The sequence below is a fragment of the Dipodomys spectabilis genome, unplaced genomic scaffold, assembly GCF_019054845.1.
Source record: "Dipodomys spectabilis isolate Male_0828 unplaced genomic scaffold, ASM1905484v1 ptg000095l, whole genome shotgun sequence".
NCBI lineage: Eukaryota > Metazoa > Chordata > Mammalia > Rodentia > Heteromyidae > Dipodomys > Dipodomys spectabilis.
This window is the reverse complement of record NW_024870772.1, coordinates 48192392-48208144: the sequence shown is the minus strand read 5'-3', so window position 1 is coordinate 48208144 and position 15753 is coordinate 48192392. Positions and strand designations below refer to the sequence as shown.

General features: G+C 45.3%; 1 protein-coding gene across 1 annotated transcript in view; it reads left to right on the top strand.

The window, feature by feature from the left end:
• Nucleotides 1-15753, top strand: part of Veph1 (ventricular zone expressed PH domain containing 1) — a 118179-nt gene that overhangs the window by 38171 nt on the left and 64255 nt on the right. Inside the window, exons 5-6 of the mRNA XM_042685563.1 lie at nucleotides 2995-3161; nucleotides 7468-7677. Coding sequence (XP_042541497.1) covers nucleotides 2995-3161; nucleotides 7468-7677 — 377 coding nt within the window. The remainder of the gene's footprint in view (nucleotides 1-2994; nucleotides 3162-7467; nucleotides 7678-15753) is intronic.

The following is a 15753-nucleotide window of genomic DNA, read 5'->3' as shown; positions in this document are numbered from 1 at the left end:
CCCACCCCTCCCAGCCGCCTCCTCCCCATCCCTCACTTTTCTTCGTTTTTAAGTCAGATATTGAATTTTTTTGCCATTCAGCAGAGCAGTTTGTGTGATCCCTTCAACATTTCCACCCCCTTTGACCCACCCTTTCCCTTATTTTTCTTAATTCTGTGGTATATACAATGAATTCTTGCCTGAATTCTCCCCATTTCCCAGCTTCATCTACCTCTCTCCCTTTGGCCCCCACAATCCCCTCTTGCAAGTACCCATTTCCTGGTACTTATTTTACTGGGCTTTGACTTAATCTTCTCAAAGAACTATACTATTTGAGCTTTCCATAGTCTATTATCCTTCAGTAGATTCATTTGGAACTACTTGCATACCACCTGTGGGTTTACTTATAGATTGGTGGGCACATTCTAGCATCAGTTTCTAACACAGAAAATTATTCTGCATTGACTTTTTTATTACTTGATTTAAAATTGAGCTCAGCTGAAAATGACTGAGCTAGGATTCTCTCCTCTAAGCTAGTGACAGTTCTCCTTCTAGGCCTTCAGTTACCATTATACAAAAAGCCACTTGTGGTGTTTCTGTCCCACACCATGATATCTTCCATCAGAAGATGGTCATCGTGTCACTATAACTAAGCCCTGTGACCTAGTGTGTTCCGTACAAATTCAGTGCTGCACTCAACTCTCAATCCTTCTGGGTACCAGTGCTTCATGTCTATAATACTAGCCTGAGATCTAAGGATCATGGTTCAAAGCCAACCTGAGCAAAGAAGTCTTTTCTTTGCGTTGGTGGTGGTGGGCTTTAACTCAGGACCTGGGCACTGGCCCTGAGCTTTTTGGCTCAAAGCAAGTGCTCTATCACTTTTTTTGTGTGTGTGTCTTTTATTTTTTGGTACTGAGGATTGAACCCAAGACATCATACTTGCTAGGCAAGCGCTTTGCCCCTGAGCTACATCCCAGCCCATTTGTTGTTGGTGGTGGTGGTGGGGCCTGAACTCTGGGCCTGGGTGCTGTCCCTCAGCTCTTCAGCTCAAGGCTAGCACTCTACCACTTGAGCCACAGTACTACTTCCAGCTTTTTCTGCTTATGTGGTGCTGAGGAATCGAACTCAGGGCCTCATTCATGCAAGGCAAGCACTCTACCACTCAGCCAACTTCCCAGCCCATGCACTCTACCACTTTGAGCCACAGCACCACTTCTGGTTTTCTGGTGATTCATTGGAGATAAGAGTCTCACAGACTGGGCTGGGATATAGCTCAGTGGCAAAGCGCTTGCCTAGCAAGTGCAACGTCCTGGGTTCGATCCCCAGTACCAAAAAGAAAAGACAAAAAAAAGGGTCTCACAGACTTTCCTGCGTGGGCTGGCTTTGAGCCATGATCCTCAGATCTCAGCCTCCTGAGTAGCTAGGATTACAGGCCAGAACCATGGCACCTGGCTCTATGAGACTCTTATCTCCAAGTAACCATCAAAAAGCTGAAATTAGACCTATGGCTCCAGGGATAAGGATATAAATTTGAGCAAAAAAGCTAAGGGAGAGCACATGGTCCAAAGTTCAAGCCCCAATATGGGCATACATGCGCTCGTGCACACACACACACACACACACACACACACACACACACATATACACGAACACCCCACTTTCAATCCTTTAGGAAGCTCTTATTAAGTGATAAACAGAAAACAAATAAATTACATAAAGTTGTTGAAAATGTAATGTAATGGACACGATTTTTTTTTAAATCTGAGTATTTCCAACACCTTACATTCTGTGGGCATACAACTAAGACATGTTTGAGCTAAGTCCAAAAAATACAAATGGGAAAGACAATTCTCAATATTTATTGTCACCAAATACATTCATTTTTATCCCTTTCACTAAAGGTAAGCATTGATATTCTGTAAAACCTCAAAATATTTGAGAATTCTTTCCTTCATACCCATTATTAAGTATCTTTTACATAGGAGTGCATCCTCGCCTCTTAATGAAGATCTATGTGTGTACAGTTCCTGCTTTTAAAAAATTCTGTCCATGTATGTCTCCTATAAACAAAGCCAAATTTAAAAGAAAATCATTTGGGGCTGGGGTATGTTTAGCTCAGTGGTAGAACATTGCTTAGCTTGTGTGAGGTCCTAGGTTCAATCTCTGGTGTTGCCAAGAAAAAAAAATGAAAAAGTAAATAGTGTCAAGAAAATTCTTGTCCAAGAAATCCCTAGAAACCAATTCCTCTGAGATGCTTAAGTATTTGAGAGGAATTTGGGAGCAAGAGAAAAAAAATCCATACCATCAAGCAATAAACAGATGGCTCCCATATGTTGCTTGCCTATGGAATATTTTCTCTTGAGGTGTTGCCATTTGAAATCCCTGTGTCTGCACACCTTGTGGAGGCAAATCATATGTGACAAACTGAGGCCCTTCAAAGAGTGCAAAAGTTAGGGACTTAAATCTGCATGGCTACTTTTTAAACTATTCCTAACACAATACCTGCTTTCTGAATGTCCTTGACCTCCATCATTCTTTGTGGCCCTCAGGAATGTGAAGACATTCCTCTGTGGTTTTTCCCAATTTTTTTCTCTTCGTTCAGTTTCATTTGGGTTCAAGCTTTCAACACCACTGACTTTCCATTTTAGCATCATTGAAACCTGGCTCCTTGTCAGGAATTCTCCACTGGAGCCTTTCCTTCCCAGGGCGTGGCCTGCTTACTGTCAAATGTGCCTTGTTTCCCCGAGGTACATTACTCGGGAAAATTTTTACTTGGATAAGAGTACTGATTGTATCATGAAACAGCCCCTTTCATGAAATCAGCTTAAATCATGCTTTAGTGGAGTTTTTTTTTTTTTCCTCAGAATAAGATACTGTGGGTTTTTTTCTCCCCCAACAGAAAACAGTTACTGGCCTTGCTATGTAATGCATAAGAAAATGCAAAGGTATGTATTGACATCAATGTTGTTTCTTCTGCAAGCCGACTGATGAAGCCTTTTCTGGTTCACCCCACAGGAAATGTCATGTTACTGAGGGTGCTACCTGCTGTGTATGAAAAGCAGCCTCAACCAATTAACAGACGCCTGAGTGAACTCCTGGCCTTGATGTCTCAGCTGGAGCCCCCAGAACAATACCATCTACTGAAGCTTTTGCATGTAGCAGCAAAGAGAAAACACGTGGAGGTAACTGCGCCTTGTACACTTGCTGCAAACAACAAGATGTAGTTCCTGATGGAGGGAAGGAATGGTGTTCTCAGGGCTTCTCCTCACTCATGCATAAATAAACACCGTTCTTCAGGAAAAGCTCTCAGCCACTTCCCATACCTGTGTGTATGCATCTGTGTACATGTATAGATGAACTGGCTCATGCAATTATGAAGGCTAAGAGTTCCACTCTGTTGTTTGCCAGCTGGAGACCCAGGAAAGCCTGCGGTGTGGCCCTCAAGTCCCAAACCCTAAGAACTGGAGGAATAGTGAGGGAGGGCGAATCTGTTTGAAGACAGGAACACCAAGCAATCAGGCAAAGCAAAATTTTTATTCTATTCTATTTTATTCTATTATTTTTATTTTATTTGCATTTTTCACCAGTGGTAGCATGCACATTGGAAGGACAATGTGCTTTATTCTACCTACCCACTGAGATGTTGATTGTATTGACAATTGTTCTCACAGACACACAGATAGAATGTAATCAGTCAACTGATATCAGAAATGATCCTTCCTAGGTACAACAAAGGCAAGCCATAGCGCAGATCTGTAGTCACTGCGGGGCAGTTTCAGTGCTGGTTTATTATTTTCTGTTTGCTGGAGATTGAATGCTGAAGTTAGGCAAGCATTCTACCATTGATCTAGATCCCAAACCCTTAGTGCATGTCTACTATGTTTATACAGAGTTAAAAATAAGTAGTTTCTCAGGTTGGGCCAAGGAAAAGATCATTTGTGAGGAAATCAGCCCATAATGAGAGCAAAGCCTCATTTTCTAGATAGCACATCCACTGTTGTTTGTATTTAAATGAAAGATTGAAATGATGAGGGTATTGGTGATTACTAGGAACACAGAGCCCAAGCCAGAGGACTTCCAATCATGGAAGCTCTCTACAGTGAATGTTGTAGAAAAGTCAAACAGGACTTCAGATGAGGCTTGATCCAAGATTCAAGCATGCGAACAAAAAAAAAAAAACCTCTCTTCCCACTTCTCAGGTTTTATTTCTAGATTTTTGGACCCTCAAGATCAGAGGGTCAGTAGCTCATCTAATAAAGTATTGATCTAGGGGTGGAGCTCAAGGGCTGAGTGTTTGCCTGCCACATGTAAGGCCTGGGTTCTATCTCCAGCCCAGGTCACAGCAACATCCACACACCCTGGGGCTGCAGGGTGTGCCTGTCCAGCCAGTGAGCTCCCATTCTTCCTCAGCTCCCAGCAGACTCCAGACTTTTCTCTGAGATTTGAAGCCAGTTCCTACTAGACAGCGCTAAGGACACCAGCCTGAGGAAATGCCTGAGAACAATCTAAGAACAATCCATCCTAAGCCCAGAGCACTGCTTTTCCTCTGTGTGTGTTTGTGTGTGTGTGTGTCTGTTTGTGTGTGATAAGCTTCAAGAAATAGCTGTTTTCTATCAGTGTTATTAGGAATGCACAGCAAAATAACCAAATCAGGTTTCATATCTAAAACTATTATTACTTTGCTTACGGGCTCAGTTTCTCTGCCCTTTCCTATTTCTGCAGATTCAGTGGTGCCCAAAAGTATATATCAGAGACCCTTTTCCAGACACCCTCTCCCCTCCTTCCCCCTCCTCTCCTCTCCCTTCCTCTCTTCTCCTCTTCCCTCCTCTCCTCCCTTCTCCTTTCCCTTTCTTTTTTCCTTCCTTTTTTCTTTCCCTTCTTTCCTTCCTTCCTTCTTTCTTCCTTCCTCCCTTCCTCCCTCCTTCCTTCCTTCTCTTTTTCCTTCACTCTTTCCTTCCTTCCTTCCTTTCTTTTTCCTTTCTTTCTTTCTTTCTTTCTTTCTTTCTTTCTTTCTTTCTTTCTTTCTTTCTTTCTTTCTCTCTTTCTTTCTTTCTTTCCTCCTTATTTTCTTTAAGGTATAAACAATACAACAGTGTCCTGCAAGATTTGGGGTGTATGGCTGGCATTCAGACTCAGTAATGAAGCTAGCTAGTATGACTAGAGCTTCATGTCCTGTGGAGCATGGTTTCCAGGCACACGATCTGCATAGCAAGGATTGGGATGTGGAATTGGATGGAAGGGGCAGGAAATGCATGAGCATTTTCCTTTTCTAATAGTCCCGGGTTGGGTGTGAACCTGACCCAGAGCAGCTGGCTGTGGCTTCTACCTTGGTGCCAGGGATCCCTGCAGGACACAGCCGCTTCCTGAGGCACAGGCAGCCTCACAGAACTGCGGGTTCATCCTGGAAACCAGCCCCGTCCTTTCCTTCCCAGAGTACCCGTCCCAATATGAAGTTCAATCTATACATACGTACGATAATTCTGCTCATCCTTCAACTATGTTGTTTATGTTAAACATCTACAATCACTCAGCTGTGGAGTGAGAATAATGTTTTATTCAAATGTCACCCTACAAAATTATTTAGATTTCCCCTCCATCGATTAATCCTCAATATTTATCAACTCATCTGCTGTGCTAAGCACTGGAAACCCACAAGCACAAAATCACCATGATTCTCAGCCTGCTGAAGTTCATTCCAGCCTGAATCACAGGCATCCAAACCAGTGCTGAGAAAGGGGAGGCAGGAGGAGAAGGAGGTGCAAGGACCCCAGAGCCAATAAGGGCTCCATGGAAGCTGGACTGAGGCAGAAAGGTGACAGCCATAGACTTTCCGGAAGGACCAGTTCATCAAAGGCCTCGCGAGCTCTCTGGAGAATGAGAATCCCAAGTAGAACAAATCAGATGAGTAAAAGCCCCAGTGAGACACAAGAGCAAGCTTGGTGGGTGAGGACCATTTTTGGAGCAATACAGGATAATTGAAGCATGCTGTTGGAGGAGGTAGGATGGAGAGAGAGAGAGAGAGAGAGAGAGAGAGAGAGGAGATGAGGGGGTGGGGCTGAGTGTGAGGGGGCGGGGCCAAGCTTCTGTCTGGACAGCAAGGACTGCAGTGGACGCGGGCATCATGAAGGGAAGGGACACCACTGTGACCACAGGATGGGAGGGCACTGGACAGGCAAGACAGAAGGCAGAGGACCTGTTGGGGCGCTGGAACTGTCCACATGCAAGGCTGTGGGATCCTGGTCTCAGTGGATGTCCCCACAGAGGGGCCTTCGCCGAGCCTCCAGCCTGCAGTGGGGTTACCTTCTGTAACCGTGCAGCCCTGATGCAGTCACTTGTGTCTGGAAGGAATCCTGTCGGATATGCAAGCAGCTCTAATAACCCCAGCACCTAGAACACCAGGTGCTACAGAAAGGGCTCAGTGGATGTGTGTGGATGGAAGAAGGAGGAGCAGGGAAATGGGGGAGAGAGTGGGTGGACACATCTGTGGGGTGTCGGGCAAGGGGAATGGACAGGCCTTGGTGATTGCTGGCATATGAGGGACAGGACTGGGAATCACCCCCGTTGCCTGGCTCGAGTAGCCCCATGAATAATTGTGTTGTTTATGGAAGGGAAACAGTACACCAGATTCAATTCCAACACTGAACTACACTTACAAGCTACCTTACCAAAAAAAGGAACAAGCCAAAAAAAAAAAAAAAAAAGAGCCAACCAATAGCAAACAAAAAAAATAAGCCTAACAGAAACATGATGGCCCATTTTCTTTACTCGTTTAACTTTACATGATTTTTTTCTTTCCTAGTTCTTTTATTTTAGTAGACAAAGCATCCTTAAATTCTCAGTATGCCATAAGTCTATGTACTAATGTAGTGACTTTATTCTACCCCAAAATCACATGTTTTCCTATGAATTATTTCATTTTACATTTATAAAAGCATTTGAGAATCTAGAAAGAAATGCTGGGGCAATGGGAATATGGTAGAAATCATTTTGCTTTAGTAATTTTATCCAACTGCTATTTTCTTGGATCAAAATGGAAGATTGAAGGCAGTGTAGGAAATCTTTCCCGTTGGTATTGCTGAACTGTCTCAATGGTATTTTCCCAAATTGAAGGCTTTGGGTAAAAAGCTTCTTACACATCTCCATTATCCTCTAAATCATAGCTCCTGTAGTTGGTAGAAGAAATGGAACATTCCTCCACATGAAATCTTGGTTCATGAGTAGCAGCCTCAAAGCATGATGTAAGCTTTATTCTTCCATGGCTGGGCCCAGATGAAGAAAAGAAAGAAACTGCAAGTCCTGAAGATTTTATTGTACATTTTACATTCCCAAGGCTAGATGTTTGCCTGAGTTCCTGTGAGCATAATAATCCAGGATGTGTTAAGTTCATATGTAATACTCAAAGTGTTGGCTCTCAAATGAATTCTGATTTAATTAAGCTTCTCTAATTGTCTGTTCTTTCTCCCCTCCTCATCTCCTCTCTGTCTGCAGGTGGTACAGAATGGTGTTCCTTTCCTCATCAAGCATTTGAAGGATGCAGCCCACAATGATGCCATTCTGAACATTCTTATAGAGATAGCCAGTTATGAGCCGCTGGCTTTGACCAGTTTCCTTCCAATGCTGAAAGAGACCAGTGAGAAATTCCCCTACCTCATCGGACAAACGGCCAGGATCTACGGAGCTGTTGGGCGTGTGGATGAAGTGAGTTTGGCTTTTTCCTCTGTTTTCCTGAGTTCCTTAGGCACAGTGGCCTGCCAGAGCTCTAGAGTCCCCAAATTTCTTCTAAAACCTCTTTAGACCTTTTCGTGGCATCTGCCTCAAGGGATTGGAAGTGTGGAGGAGAAAAAGGAAGAGGGAGGGTTAAGATGAGGAGCCCCTAAGACTGATTCAAGACCACTTTAGAATAGTAACAACCCATAAACGGCTTCATCTCCTTTCTGGATGGAGCTCTACTTAGCCGCATGTGAGCACCGAGTTTCCTCTCAGAGGTGTGGACTCATGAGAGCCCGTAGCTTTCATGTCAGTAGGAGCCTGGGCTCTGTATGTTCTGAGCTCTCTGGATCATGTGACTCAGGACAGTGAAGTAAATGTTTGTGGATGTCAAAGTTCCAGCCTAAATATTTGCATAATGGAATCGTTCAGCAAGAACAGCAGGATTCTGTCAGAGCCTTAGGGATTAAGCATGTAAGAAAGCTTCTGGGAATTTGAATATGTACATACACACATACACACACACACACACACACACACACACACACACACACACAAATACGTTTCCTCTCTAATGACTTTTTTATGTAGGGGGTTAGGATTTTAAGTATTCTTAAACAAAAGCAAATATATAATTGACAGAAGCTTTTCATTTAGTTTACTTGTATGCAATTAGACAAGGATAACACTGCTAAGATTTTAAAAGGAAATGTCATAGATCACTAAATTCAGTCCCCTAAAGCACAATTAAAAATCAAGAAGGTTAGCTAGGTATGATAGCTCACACCTATAATTCCAGCTACTTGGGAAGCAGAGATGGGAGGATTGAGATCCTATAGTAACAAACAAGACAGACATGATACATGGCTACAATCCCAGTCCAAGAGGATCACAGTCGAATGCCAGGCCCAGGTAAAATGTAGGAGACTTTATCTGAAAAAAATAGCTAAAATCCCAGAGGGAAAAAGTGGCCAAGCATCTTCTAGCAAACATAGGCCTGGAGCCTCAAACCCTGGTACTGCCAAAAGGGTACCATGCCAGCAATGGTAGTAAATGCCTGCAATCCCACACGCAATGGGATTGAGGCAGGAGGACTGTGAGCATAAGACCAACCTGGGACACATGACAAGACCCTGTGTCAAAGAAAGACAAGCAAACCAACCAACAAAACCCAGGCAGGTGACATGACTTACCCAGACAAGGACAGCTGGAGCTAAATCACTACTATACTTCACATGCACCTTCAGACTTGGTCTGAAACCCACATCTGTGGTGCTATTTCTCTTCTTCTGACTGAGTTGTGTTCAGCCCTGTGGTTCCCAGGGTTCCACCTGATGGAAGGTCTTGTCCAGCTCCCAGAAGGAGGTGGGGAGCCCAGTTCCCACACAGCCTAAGACTGTCATGTGATATGGGTCTCAACGGCATCATGTGACGTGGGTCTCACAGGGCACAGCTGCTCAGCAGAACCCCTTTCTACCTCTGCTGTGGGGAACCCCTGCCATATGCCCTGGCTGCTTCCTGGACCTGATTCCCCTGTTGGTATCTTTATTGCCAAGGAGGCTGGTGTAAGCTAACAGCTGCCTGACTCAAACAGCTGGCATTTCAGATTTTTGCAAGGAGAAAAAAAAAAAATCAGTGTCCGTGATGTATGTATCTCCTTTTGTTGCAAACACATTGATGATTCACTGAGGTGTGTGAAAGCTCTGGGAGTGACTAAATGCCCACTGCCCACTGCAGTCTACCCACAGCAGCTGCACTGCTGTAGGCTCACCCGAACGCAGGCAAAGCTCCGAGAGCAGTGTGGTACTGACAGCATGCATGTGGCTCCCAGCCGATGCACAGCAAGGAGAGTTGGACTGACATAGCCTGAGGAGTTCAGTCCTCCCTCTGTGTTCTCAGGAGATTGGTACCAGCACCCCAGAGGGTGCCCAGATCTGCAAGTGCTTAAATACCTTGCATAAAATGGTACAGTATTTACATCAAACCTTTACCTACTTCCTATTTACTTTAAGCCCTCTCCAGATGGCTTGTGACACCTAATGCAATATGAATGCTACACTATTGACGTAGCACTGTAGAACAGGTTTGGCTGAGAGCAATGCACAAAGCCCTAAGCAACAGTGCTTTAAACAATTACAGCATCTGTTTCTCTCAAGTGTTATGTCTAGAAGGCAGTCAGTTCAGAGCTCAGGCTCTTTCTATGTAGTTGCTCTCCCAGCTACAAAAACACTCAGAACATATGGCAACCATGACAAGATGGTCCAAGTCAGCTACCCTGTCCACCCATCAGGTCAGCATCTCAACCAGCAGGATTGGGGAAGAAGAGAGTGACTCTTCTAGACAGACATGCACAATCCTTCACTTGCATCCCACTGGCTAACTAGAGCAAAGATGAATATCTAGCTGCAAGGGAGGCGGGAATGTCTCATCTCCATTCAGTTGGCCATAGCTCAGATAATCAAGAGAGATGGGCAGAAAGAATGAGGACAAGCAATACTTGCAGGTCAAATCATTTCACTGGGTCTTTCTCCCCTCAAAAGTGATGGCTTTACATGGGATGACCTCTCTTCTGGCTCTTATTTTGATTCTGTCATTCCATTTCATTTAGGATCAGTCTAATAAAATGACCTGTGCTCAGAAGTACAAAATTACTTCTCTACTCAGAAGCAATGCCCCCCTGGCCCTTATTTCTGCTTTATTTAAGTGAACATGCTCAACTATATAAAGAAAATGTTGTGAAACTATATGAAAAGGCCAAAACCCTGGGGAGGGGGAGTATGTTTCTATTCAGCCCATCTAGATTCTCTCAGATTCTCTCTAGAAACAAGAGTTTCTGAGGTATGCTGAGAGTTGGGCATAAGTGAAGTCCATTATGGGATCCTGGATATCCATGGAAGATGAAATGATAATAGAGAAAGGGGCAGGAGCTTTGTCCTAAAAACCCCACCACAGTCTCTGTGGGGACCCTGGGACGGGAGGAGGCAATATGAGACATGGTGTTCTCAGAGTGTGGGATGAGAAACGGGCCCTAGTGAGCTCAGGCCCTCTCTTCTCTCCTAAACCATCTTTGTTGAAAGCTAACTTGACTTACAGTCTGTCTCTTTGACACCTGAGTACATTTCAGTTATGTTCAGAGCTCTAAAGAATCAGCTACTTTTCCTACGACGATTTAAAAGATTTTAGAAATACAAAATGATCATTTTGACTTTGGGAAACTCACTCCAATTTGTAAAATATATATGATCTGGGGCTGATTGCTACCTGCTGACTGGCTTGTAGAAACCCCCACAGTTTGGTCCTTAAGAAAATATGGGACCATCAGTCCAGAGATAGCCACAGGGCAGACTCAGCCTGGAAAGTTATTAATTGGCTTATGTCTTACCTTCTGTGCTTGCCTGAGCCTGGCATAAGAATTGCAGGTCTGGCTCCAAGAACCAGACTGGGTGTGATTGTCTTTCAAATCAAGGCCCATCTGGGTGGGCAAATGGTTTCCGACAGCTTGGTAATGGAACCAGAATTTTTTCTTCTGTTTTGCTCAGCAGAACAAAGCTGTAGTCATACATCCTTATTTTTCTCTACCCTCCCCAAAGGAGCTCAGTGACTTTCCTTGCACAAATTTAAATAGAGCCATGATTAATATAGCTGGGAGGATCTTGTGTCACTGAAGGAGATTCTATAATAACCCATAGGCCTCATCCGAGCCTGTGCTTGTATCGAAGGCTCATCTTCTGGGTGGCAAGTGCAGCAGGAAGGATCCATGGACCATGCTGGACTGGGCTACCCCACCCTTGAGATGCTCTTTTCTGCCCTGAGAAGGTCACTGTGAAGGTCACATTTAGTTCACCGTCTCTCTAGGATTTACTCTACTCCTGTGGGATGCTCTGCTGAGGCAAATTCACAAAATAAGAACTAGTACTTTATTAGACATATCCCCCAAATAGCAAAAACCCAGGAGTGCCTGTTTTCTTTCTCAAATGAGAAGGTTGCCATGGAGAGCTCTCAGCCAACAGCAGAAATAAGCTTGGTAATTGCTCGGGGTCCCTCTCACTGTCACCCCCAGAGAACTCACAGTCAGCACTGGGCGGTACCTATGCCATGTGCTGACAGCAGCACAGCGACAGTGAGCCAGTGAGCTGAGCTGTGCAGATGATTGGGGGTGGGGGTGGGCAGGGGGAAGCATCTCCCAGCCAGAAGCGTGGGGTCACGCCCTTATTTTTCTTTTCTGTGCCATGCCTTCAGTTCTGGTTTTTGCTAGTTGTTTGGACATAAGAGTCCTGCACACTTTTCTGCCTTCGAATGGTTTCAAACCGTGATTCTCAGATCTCAGATCCCTGCATAGCTAGGGTTATAGGCTTGAGCCACTGGCACCCCACTTCTGACTAGGTTTTAGCATTTTTGTTTGTTGATGTCTCCCCTCGCTGCCTGGACTCTCTCCCCTCACTGCACAAGGCCTTGGCCCACACAATAGGTTGTGGTAATCAAACTGGTCTTCTTCCTATCAAATAGGCCAACGTGGAAAAGACTCTTTAGAAGGATTTGATTTTTATTTTTTAGAGGCTATCTTGAATTTATACGATCTGTCCCTCTACCTAAGTCTCAAATGAGTGCACTGAAACTGTTTTAGGTCAACAGCTCCATCCTCATTAGGGCCTGATCTATTAGAAGTCAGAAACCAGCAAGTATCGAGTGCTCTGTTTTTGAGCTGGAAGCCAGACGTTGAGCCCACAGCCGTACAGAGTGGAAACGAGGGTTGGCAGCATCAAAGTGCTTAGCAAATGCTCTCCTCGCACAGGCAAGGATGCTGCGGGCTGCTTGTGTTTCCTCAGCTGGAGACCACTGGGCTGCACCTGTGAAGAATCAAATGGCGCGTCCCTGGCGCCAGCACTGCCGTCGCAGGCGTTAAATCCTGTGCCCTCTCCCTTGTTATTCTAACTGGCTGGAATATGCTGGCCCAGCACATGGGTGTATTTATTACATCCTCTCTGGGCTCAGAGTCATGGATGTTTTTTAAGTATAGAAGTGACCCACAGTTTTGCCCAGGTCATGTTTCTCTGACATCCGGCAGACCTACAAAATCAGTTCCATGAGGAAAAGGAAAGAAAAGACAAAGGCAACTGAAGAGCGAGTTACTGCTCTCATCCTGCTGCTGGGAAAACATCCTGGCAACTGGGGTTGGGGGAAATGGTTCACACGTTTAACTTGCAAATCGAGAACCTGGGGAAGAGCCCACCAGTGATGTGGGACCATAGATCCCCACGAATAAAGAGTTTAGTGAAAACTTGGGTAGACTCAATGACGTTAGGATTCATTTTTCTCAAACTGATGGGTGCCAGTTGGCTGCTAGTTAATACCACAAAATTGTCATTGACTGAGAAAGATTTTCTTTTTCTTTACAGTGAAAATAATTTTGGTTTCCTCTTAGTGCTGAGAATCAAACCCAAGTCTTTGTGTATGCTAAGGACTCACTGTTCCGCTGAGCTATACACCCCTAGTCTTTGAAAATAACAACACTTTATACTATAAAAAAAAAAAAGGTTCTACGCTAACTGAAGACTAAGCCAGTTGCTAGTGGCTCACGCCTATAATCTTAGCTACTCAGGAGACTGAGCTCTGAGGATTGTGTTCAAAGCCAGCCCAGGCAGGGAAGTCCGAGAGACTCTTACCTCCAATAAAGTACACAGAAAAAGCCAGAAGTAGCACTGTGGTTCAAGTGGTGGAGTGCTAGCCTTGAGCAAAAGAATCTCAGGGACAGCACCCAGACCCTGAGTTCAAGCCCCAGGACTAGCACCAAAATAATTAATAACAATAATACAAAGGCCAAATTTCCAAGTGGAAGGGAAAAACAAAACAATTTCAAATATACATAAATATACTTCCAAATAAAAATGTTGCTATCCCATCTCTCAAGGAGTTAGGGCTGGATTGCTGATTGATTCTTTCTAGATACACATTCAGTGGGCGTAATCACAATAGAGAGAGGAGAAAAACATAGCCACGGACCTAAAGATATGCACAGCAAATGGGAGCAGGGGAAGCAAGGGAGACGTACAGGCTAGACAGATTTAGTTTGATGCTGGCTGTTTATGAATCTTGGGATGAATGGAGAAAGTAGGAAGTGCCTCTTGTGCGTGGGGAGTAGAGGTGGGAGTAGGAAGGGTATCATAACTGTGGCTTGTAGGCTAGGTATGTGTAGGGGCAGAGGAGAGGGTCCCAGGGGAACCACACCCCAGCATCCACTGGGAAAAGGCACTGACTCTTCTGGAAACCCTGAAGTTTCTACTGCTGGGAGTGGAAGGTGAAAATGGAAGGGAGGACAAGATGGGCTGGCCAGCGGACTGGGGCTGCATGCCCGCACTGAGGAGTGCATTAGCAGGCAGCTTTCCCCTTCTCTAACTTTGCCCAGGTGATCTGGGGAGAGCATTTTGTTTCCCTCGGTGGTGTAGACACACAAGTGTAATCTTACACTGCAGAGTGTCAAGAGCCGCATCAGTAAAAGGATGGACAGTGCCGTCAGTAGTGGAGAGTGCTGTGCATGAAGTGACGTGCTGTCATGGTTATCCAAAATGTCCAGTGACAGTCAGCTGTGCGCCTTCCAACTGACTCAGTCTACTGAGAGCCTCAGAACTCCCTGTAGGCTGGGAAAGCTTGGCAGCTCTCACGGTGCTAGGACACTGGGCCACGATGCTAGGCCACTGACACATGGTGCCAGGACACTGATACCCGATGCTAGAACACTTACACATGGTGCTACACATTGACACACGATGCCAGGACAGTGGCACATGGTGCTAGAACACTGACACAGGATGCTAGGACAGTGGCACATGGTGCTAGAACACTGACACAGGATGCTAGGACAGTGGCACATGGTGCTAGAACACTGACACAGGATGCTAGGACAGTGGCACATGGTGCTAAAACACTGACACAGGATGTTAGGACACTGGCACATGATGCCAGGACACTGACACAGGATGCTAGGACACTGACACACAATGCTAGGACACTGACACAGGATGCTAGGACACTGACACAGGATGCCAGGACACTGACACAGGATGCTAGGACACTGACACAGGATGCTAGGACACTGACACATAGTGCTAGACATTGACATACAGTGTTAGGACACTGACACTCAGTGCTAGGACACTGATACACTGTGCTAGGACACTGACACAGGATGTTAGGACACTGACACATGATGCAGGACACTGACACAACATGTTAGGACGCTGACACACGATGCCAGGACACTGACACACCATGCTTGGTCTAAGACACTAACACACCATGCTAGGACACTGACACAGGATGTTAGGACACTGACACACAATGCCAGGACACTGACACAGGATGCTAGGACACTGACACACAATGCTAGGACACTGACACAGGATGCTAGGACACTGACACAGGATGCCAGGACACTGACACAGGATGCTAGGACACTGACACAGGATGCTAGGACACTGACACATAGTGCTAGACATTGACATACAGTGTTAGGACACTGACACTCAGTGCTAGGACACTGATACACTGTGCTAGGACACTGACACAGGATGCTAGGACACTGACACATGATGCAGGACACTGACACAACATGTTAGGACGCTGACACACGATGCCAGGACACTGACACACCATGCTTGGTCTAAGACACTAATACACCATGCTAGGACACTGACACAGGATGTTAGGACACTGACACACAATGCCAGGACACTGACACAGGATGTTAGGACACTGACACACAATGCCAGGACACTGACACAGGATGTTAGGACACTGACACACGATGCCAGGACACTGACACAGGATGTTAGGACACTGACACACAATGCCAGGACACTGACACACCATGCTTGGACACTGACACTTGGTGTTAGAACACTGACACATGGTGCTAGGAAACTGACACACAATGCTAGAACACTGACACACAGTACTAGGACACTGACACATGATGCTAGACACTGACACACTATGCTAGGACACTGACAGTGCTAGACACTGACACAGGATGCAAGGACACTGACACATGGTGCTAGACACTGACACACG